The 8,605-nt window shown below is 33.6% G+C and overlaps 1 protein-coding gene across 1 annotated transcript in view; it reads left to right on the top strand.

Annotated features, from left to right (window-relative positions):
- Positions 1 to 8,590, top strand: part of LOC100179225 (regulator of G-protein signaling protein-like) — a 9,224-nt gene extending 634 nt beyond the window's left edge. The window contains exons 3-17 of the mRNA XM_026839485.1: positions 161 to 319; positions 572 to 729; positions 1,114 to 1,258; positions 1,332 to 1,489; positions 2,007 to 2,259; positions 2,602 to 2,820; positions 3,261 to 3,498; positions 4,109 to 4,210; positions 4,646 to 4,826; positions 5,549 to 5,779; positions 6,116 to 6,305; positions 6,630 to 6,789; positions 7,357 to 7,522; positions 7,867 to 8,005; positions 8,318 to 8,590. Coding sequence (XP_026695286.1) covers positions 161 to 319; positions 572 to 729; positions 1,114 to 1,258; positions 1,332 to 1,489; positions 2,007 to 2,259; positions 2,602 to 2,820; positions 3,261 to 3,498; positions 4,109 to 4,210; positions 4,646 to 4,826; positions 5,549 to 5,779; positions 6,116 to 6,305; positions 6,630 to 6,789; positions 7,357 to 7,522; positions 7,867 to 8,005; positions 8,318 to 8,446 — 2,628 coding nt within the window. The 3' untranslated portion in view covers positions 8,447 to 8,590. The remainder of the gene's footprint in view (positions 1 to 160; positions 320 to 571; positions 730 to 1,113; positions 1,259 to 1,331; positions 1,490 to 2,006; positions 2,260 to 2,601; positions 2,821 to 3,260; positions 3,499 to 4,108; positions 4,211 to 4,645; positions 4,827 to 5,548; positions 5,780 to 6,115; positions 6,306 to 6,629; positions 6,790 to 7,356; positions 7,523 to 7,866; positions 8,006 to 8,317) is intronic.
- Positions 8,591 to 8,605: the final 15 nt, after the last annotated feature.

Raw genomic sequence — 8,605 nt, 5'->3', positions numbered from 1 at the left:
AANTGGTAGCACCGACGAGCCTTGAACTCATTACCTAATGGTTACAGGCAGGCACGCTAACCACTACGCCACGGCGCCGGACAAATTATAACACTTCGTCTTCAGCATATAAAGTTGTGCATATTAATATAAAAACACATATATATTATGTTTTTATTAGGTCATAGATAATGTGACAGAGGATGACATTGAACTTGGTGGTTCGTGGGAGTCGATGGCAATACAACAGCAGAAAACACAAGGCAGAAGAGGAACTGCATATCCTCGTCTAGAATCTCCATTGAATATGGAGAACATAGGAGGAAAGGCTTTGCTTAAGGTGATCATATTAATGTAAATGTACTATTGTTGTATTGTGTGTCCTAGCAAGATAATTGCAATTGTATCTTGTTTGTTTGCTAGGTGTAGCAACCATGCTCATTTTCTCCCAATTACATATAAATATGTTGTATGCGTCTTTTAGCAACTGTTGTTTTGTCATTATATCCTATCTTTTCGTTTAAAACTTGTTCTAAATCTTCGCTTCTGTAATCATGGAGACAAATACAGTTATTAATATTATCTTCTGCAGGCTGCTATGAGACTACCCACACCAACCAATGAGAATGAAGGATTTCTCGGAGCCACCGATTCTTTCTGGAACCTTCCACCAGATAGTTCGCCGTCTCCTGATCCACGAAGAAGGGACTCAGATGTTTCAACTTCTGAAAATAAACTTGGTGGATCAAGGTAAACTGTAGATTATGCTTATTTTTATTAATATGTGATGAATTACTTCATGGCGAACGGTGCAGACATTTTTGACAATGACTTTTGTGGTTTTAGTATAACACAGTGTTAAATTACTTAATAGCGAATGTTATTTTACAAGCCTAAACACTTTGGTCAACGGTATCTACTAAATTTGTGATTGACAAGCTTGTCAATTGACAGCCTTTACTTTAACCAATTATCTGGTCAAGTAATTAATATTTAATTCTAATTTTAAGACAACATTTACTTTTGTGGTTTTAGTATAAAACAGTGTTGAATTACTTATTTTACAAACCTAGGCATTTTTGGCAGAATGCCAGAATGTGATATACATAAATATCATTGTGTTTATTTTCTTAGTTCTGGAATGATGTTGACTAAGTTATCGGGCCGAAGAATGAGTCGGAAAGGATCCCAAGATTCTGTTGGTTCGACTGCTACTGTTGCTACTACAGTGATGAAAAAACGACGTCCCGCTGTTGCCGCTCCACCGAGAAAAACCAAAGTGTGTAAATAACCAGCTTTAATAATATAAGTGGGCAACGCTGATAGTAATTGGCTATTTGTATAAAACTCAGGTGACAACATTGACGTTTAGTTTATCCGGTGATGGACCGAGTGAACAATCTTCACAAGTTCAGAAAGTGGAGAAACCAAAAAAGAAAGAAACAAAACGACCTGCTTTGGCATTTCGTGCGAATAAGAAAAAAATTGTTTTAAAAACCATTGATAAATTGTGAGACTCTTAATGGTAACATATAGAAAAGTTCAAAAATAGCTTTTTTATAATTTAACTAATTAACATGTTTAGTAAAACATCCAATTAAACAATCGTACACTTTAAAGCAACGGACTACCAAAACATTAATAATTTCCAAGCATATTTGCATATAAATACATTCAAACATAGCACACTACTGTTTCATTGCTAAACTTGTACACTAATCTACAAAAATTCTAAACTACCAGGCCACAATGATTGTAAGACGCCAAAAGTGGTAAAAAAATATACTTTGGCATTAAAATATTAAAAGTGTGACTGATTGCAATGTGTGCTAAATCGTCAAGGTAAAACCAAAGTAGCCTATGTCACATTTCTGAGTTTTGCTTAAACATTGCAAAAATTTGTCTTATGTCCAACAGCATGCAAAATTGTAAAAAAGACACCTGAAAAAATTTGACATGCGCTACTTAGGTTTTACTTTGACGAAACAATTATCAAACAATGAAAATCTGCTTTTGCTTCCCACAAGACCAAGCATCGTGCCTAAAAATGGAAGAATATTTTCAATGGAAAAAGACCATGATTACCGCAGTAAACCTGAGAATAACAGGATGATTCTGGCACTGCAGAGCGAGCATGTCGCATCCAATCCATTCCGTCAGTTCCTAAACACCACGGACAATATTGAGATGGTTCATTACTTGAAGTTCTGGCAGGATGTTGAAGTGGCAAGATGGGATTATAAGTTTGGGATTATGACATTCATTATTTTCCTGGATTGTGTAAGTAATTAAACAAATTTGTTTACTTTTTCGTTAAAATCAAACAAATTTATTTATTTATTCTTCTCAAGTTATAGATTTTACAAATAAACACAAGCCACAGCAAAAAGAGATTAACTATTTTGAGAATGTATGTTAAATGTTGAACTCAACTTTTTCCTTTGGTAAAGTTTGCATATCTGCTGTGTTTTAAGCATGTTTTAGAGGACAAAGGGGGATGTTTTACTAAAAAAAGTTGGGCCTTACAACGCATATCCTCACTCCTAATATATGTCTCTGTCACATGAATAAATAGATTTATCCCCCCAAAAAATAATTGTTGTAACTATTTACCGACCCCAGGTCCGATCAGTGGTCACCAAGTACTTGCTCCCAAACTCCCCGTATCGCATCGAATCTCCAGAAAATCTTCGCAAATCCATCATCACAGAGGTAATGTCACCCGAGATGACTGAGATGCCGTGGCAGTTGTACAAATTACAGATGGAAGTTCTGGAAGATCTTAAATACAGCTATGAAGCTTATTGTCAGCAGGAAATGCAATCCTTCTACAATGCAGCTGTAAGTAATTTGGTCTAAGTGGTAAAGACTTTAAGTAATTTTACCTACAATATTCAGGTATTTTTAAAGTTGAGCTTGTATATTAAAACTAATATTTACAGGGGCCAACGCAATTAAATAAAACACAAATGAACTTTTTGAATGAAAGATTATTTTTACATTATGGGTCATTACATGATATTCTATTTGACGCTCCTGCAAGCTTTACTTGATCCTTGTCAAAATTGTAACCACAAGTTGTGGTCTTTTAAAAGTGTCTAAATTTCCATAGGATAGTTGTATAAATTGTTTATTATTTCTATTATAAATAAAGGCTAAAGTAGACAAAGTGTTGTCAAGGTTGAACACAAACAATAGGAGTTCAAGGCTCGACAGTGCTACCATTGTAGCCGAACAAACAACAGAAGTAACTGCAAATATGATCAACAAATATATATCAGGCATTTAGAATGGATGAAGCAAACCATGAAGTTTCCAATTCATTTGGTGGATTCTCCAACACTTTATCATTGATGAGTCGACAAACAGTCCCCATCAGTACTCCTCTTGCTCCGAGATTACCAAATCATCTCCCATCCTTGGATGCTAATGAAGAGAAGGAGCAGGAGCGCATGACAGCAGAGATGTTGCGTCGGATGGTGAGAGCACAAAGACTCTTTACTGAGGTTAACCTTCCAGGTGAAGATTACATTTCAAAGTTAAACCTAAGGATTTTATCATATTTTAAGTCACTCTATGGGTTGGTTCTTAAACTGGGGGTATATCGTATGTGTATGACTCAAAAGGGAGGACGCGAGAAGTAATAAAATTAACTGTAAACTGTTGCATGTGAATGTGATATATAACTAAATCTTTTTTTGGTTGGTTTTGGGGATTTTTAATTTTTAAAATGCTAATGGAATTATATTGGCAATATCCAATTGTCAATTATAATGAAATTCGGCAAGTAGTATGTCTTAATTCTATGAAATTGCTGTGCTTGATTATCAGTTGTCATGCAACATGCTGTTGTAGTAAAAATAATCACTTTCCTAGTTTCTTGCACAATTGTTTAAGTAGGGTGGTTTTATATTTGTTACCTCTTTGGCGTTCTTCTATTATTTGTAATATATATATATTAATTTAACAAAAACGGGGATCGGAGTTTTGCTCGGGTCTTAATTAGGGCTGTGCTTTAAAAAATTAAAAAACCCCAGGGGTAGATGGTTGAAACCAATCATTTATTTTCTAAAGAAAGTTTGAGAATTTTAATATGCCAATCGCAACAGCAGCAGAATATTGTTTACAGATGGTCGAACTTATCAAGTTACCCAAGATGAGAATGAGTTGTCAGAGGATAGTGATGCAGATGGGAGGATTGTGTCCCCACCACCTCCTAAAGTTGTGCTGGGTAAATATGTTGATTCCTGAATAGATGAATATAACTTATTTGCCGTCCATGGCAGGAAATGAATATAGTGATACCACGGGTGTTCTCTTTCATACACCACATTACAACTACACATATGCAACTTTGTGGATGATTCTTTTTTTTTGGTGATTTTTTTTTAATTTATAGCTGATAATTTGGACCACCCATTAGTAACCACTGGGTTAAAGCAATTGTTCTTGGGTTTAAGCAACTTGATGTGTAAAACTCCCATTAAATTCTAAAGAAATTAAAAATATTTTTACCTATAATTAAATTCTCTGTCTAGGACTCATCCACTCAATTACTGTTTTACTGTGTGACTGTGAACCTGCCTTGACGAAAACTTATGTTTAAATATTCTTTGTTGAACGTAAATAATGAAATGTAAACCAGCATCTTGTCATCTGTTATCAGAACCTAAAGTTGACATGAAACTTCTCGCATCAAAATCCATTCGTCAATACCCGGACCCCAACAATCTTTTGTCTTCGCGAAGAAGTGTGAAAGTCGTTGAACGACATCAAAACACGTCAGGACTTTACAAACCAATTAAGCGTGGCGGACATTTCATACGTCGACCCCTTGTCAGACCTGCGTAAGTGAGAGCATGCTTGAATTATTTTTACAAATGCCCTTAATGAATAAATAAATATAACTTGTTTTATTCTCGCGTGGGCAGAAAACGACAGTCGTTATAACATAGATGTTCTGTTTCATACAACTCATGCCAGCTTACCAGTTACCAAGTTTGTAACTTTGTGGGTAATTGTCTTTTTTTATCTTATTTGGCTGATAATTTAGACACCCATTAATGACCACTGGTGCGCTAACCAAGTGTGTTAGGGAGATCTTTTAAAGTTGATCTTTAAAACTCACACCTTTTTGATTATGTCATTAATATAAAAAGGGTTTGTGCAGAATCTGAAAAACTAAAATAGGTTTAAATACATAAACATGCAGTGGCAATAACCAGACAGAATTGAAATTTACTTCCTCTGCTTTTTTTAAAAAAGTATCTAGTGTGCTTTTTTCGCATAGCCTTATCTAGCACGAAGGAGATTAATGGTGTATAAAAGAATTTTTGTTGCTTTCATTTGTTGTGAAGTTTTATTTTAACTTAAATAAAAAGAGCATTTTAATAGATTAGGTCAGGTAGGAGTGGTGCACATAACTTATTTAAGTAGTATTCTATATTGAGGTTTCATCATTTTTCAACTTCTCATTTGGAAACACTGTGTTGTGCGGTTCTCCAACACTCTTTTTTGTGACCACCAAAGTAAATGCAAAACTTATCATTAAGATTCAATATTTTTTCAGAAATTTTAACGAAGTTCTTCGAGATCCTACCCATCTTGAGTTTTTCAAGCGATATTTAAAATCCTATCGCTCGGATCAACCAATCCTGTTTTGGGTTGCCGTAGAAACGATGAGAAACACAGAAAATACAAAAGAACGACAAAACAAAGCTCGGCTTATTGTTAAAAGATATTTTCACAACACTAAAATACAAGCTGTGAAACTACTGCAATGCAATGCTGATATTATCAGGTAAGTATTCCTGGTCTAGCTGGTATAGACCATAATGTGTGTATTTAAATAAATAGTTCTTCTGAAACAAAAATTCGCTCTGTAAAAAGGGGCAATCGATTTGTTAAGGTTTTTAACTTTCACTAAAATTTAACTAAATTTTTTTTAACTTTTATATTGAAAATTTTATAATGGATAACCTTCTAAAAATTCAAGGAAAAAGATGATATTCATGATTAGAATCCAACGACTAGTTTTATTACTAGTTAGAAAACTTGTGCCTTAATTAACTGTTGTTTTGCATATTAGAATTCACCTATATAGAACATAATCATTTAATACTTAGTTTATTTCAAGAGAAATCCCCTACCTGGACGTAGTAACCACTTCTATGTTGTTTTCTGCACAAAATGTGATCAGCAAAGCTCTGGAGAACCGATGGTTTCATAAATACGCTGATACTTTCCTAGATTCTATCTTTAGCAATCCAGTTCATGATGTTGCGAGTGTGTGCAATAAAACTACCAAACTGAAACGTGGACATTTGGTAAGTGGTGGTTTTAAAAATTTTTTTAGCTAGTAACGGGTCAGAGATTTTTGTCTTTTTATTTTTTAGTTTGGATCTTTACCTTTTTGGGTATGAGTAACACAAATTTTGGTAGCGAAGATTTAGAAATATTTTAAACAAAAAGACAGGATATAGCGACAAAACAACAATAGTTGTTAGAACTTGTTTACAGTTAAAAACATCTTTACATTTAATTGAAAGAAAATAGGTGGTGGCTACACCTAGCAGACAAACAAGCCTTTTATGTTTAATTATTATCAAGTTAAACTTCTAATGGATTCATATTTTTCATGTCTTCCAAAGACTAGAGCTTGGGTGATTTTCAACTCGTTCATCAAGCGAGCAGCGATGTTCATGCGTCATATACGAGAGGAAAGATTCTTTAATTTATTTTATTCTTTCCTTGAACGAGAGGTTGATAAAGAAGATGTGGTTCGCCCTGTGTATGATAGCATGCAGTCTGGTAAGCAGATCTCAATTTAATATACCAATAATAAGACTTTATTTATCTCTTTGATTATGAAAGCAGAGATAAAAAAAATATTTTTTAGAAGTAGGTCAAATTATATCCTTTCTTTTCATTAAAAATATTTTTAAATCGTCACTACCGCAATTAAAAATCTAAAAATAAAGTAATGGAAATGACAGGATATAATTTGACCTAAATTATGTTTCATCATATTGCAAAGTTATTTTATGAATTATTTTATAGCTTGTAAGTTGACAGCACATGTATACATAAGGTGTTGGTTTCATACTTCTTCTTAATTTATAATTTTGTTTCTTAAGATGATTTAGTATAGTACTGCACTTTATTAAACTTTAAAACAATATCCCTAGTTAGCCCTATATTAAAAATCCAGAAAAAAATAGTCACCCACAAAGTAACATACATGGTAACTCGTAAGCTGGGACAAAGTGTATTAACACCCGTGTTATAACGACTGTTGTTTTCCAGCCACGCGAAGATAAAGTAAAGTTACATTCATTTATTCTTTTATGTATCAGTTGCCAACCATTGTTATATCAGATATTGTTGCAAAGCGAAGCATCAACACGATGCCATTGATTGATCTTTCAAGGAACGAAGAACCAGAGAAGGAAAAGAAAAGTTTTAAACAACGAATAATTAATGGACAACTTGTTACTTTTAACTTGCTACCTAATGACTTAAAATTTTGGAGAGAAATGCAATGGTATACAATATTCTTTATACCTGGGCTAATCATTAATTTGTGTTTGTACTTTTAATGGTAAAAATGCTGCAGTTTAACTTAATTTAAAAATTGCTATTATATTATAAGATAAAAGGTAGTTAATTTTTAACTTTTCGTCGTATTGCAAAGCTTGATATTTTGCCTGGTAGCAACAGACTATTAAAGAGCAAAGTTAATAGTGACATTGGTGTAAAACCAAATTAATTTTACCTTATTCACGTTTATCTATTTTGCGAAATTTGTCATTAAGCACATCTGTAGTGCTGTAATATGTGTTTATAAATAGTCCGTTGTTCTTATACAAATTATTGTCCCAACAACAGTTACAAGTCACTTGCTGATTGTTCTTCTGCAATGAAAAGCATTGGAAAAGAGAGAGAAGAAGATAAGAAACATTTGAAGCAGAAGGCATCTCTTATTATTCATTGTTACCTTGATTCTAACATTGCCCCTTCTGTTCGGGTTGGTCACAGATGGATAAGTTTCCTTTTTTGCTCTTAAGTTTATTTTTTTTATCTGCGTTTTTTGTTTATCTGCGTTTTTTGGGGGTTTAAAATTTGATGCATTTTTATGGCATACATTTATGTGTTCAATATTTTGGTATGAAGCTTGGGTATTTGTTGGAGCCAAAGCAAATAGGCTATATATATAGCCAACGCTGCCAAACAATCTGGTTAAAGTCCCCTTATTCATGTTATGTTTCCTTTTATTCTAGCAGTTCTAAGTTAAAAATTACCAAAGGAACGTGAAATTGACAATAAGTTTTATTCCTAGGTGAACGTTCCACAAGAAGTTGCAGAAATAACGTGCGAGTCGTTACAAAACGGATTAATCGACCGCGGTCTCTTCCATGAGGCAACAATATACATATTTCCACTTTTGCTTGTTTTCTGGAAAAAGTAGGTGATGGTCTGATAGGTAATATTCCTGGAAGAAAGTTAAGTTCTACCTTTGATCTTTAATGTCTTATTTATAAAAAGTCTAATGCTATGGTTTGGGGGCTTGCATAGTAAACAACAGAAAGCAGATATTATGCTCAACACTAATACTGGTATTGATACA

This window comes from Ciona intestinalis, unplaced genomic scaffold, assembly GCF_000224145.3.
Source record: "Ciona intestinalis unplaced genomic scaffold, KH HT000311.1, whole genome shotgun sequence".
Lineage (NCBI taxonomy): Eukaryota > Metazoa > Chordata > Ascidiacea > Phlebobranchia > Cionidae > Ciona > Ciona intestinalis.
This window is presented reverse-complemented; position numbering and strand designations above follow the sequence as displayed.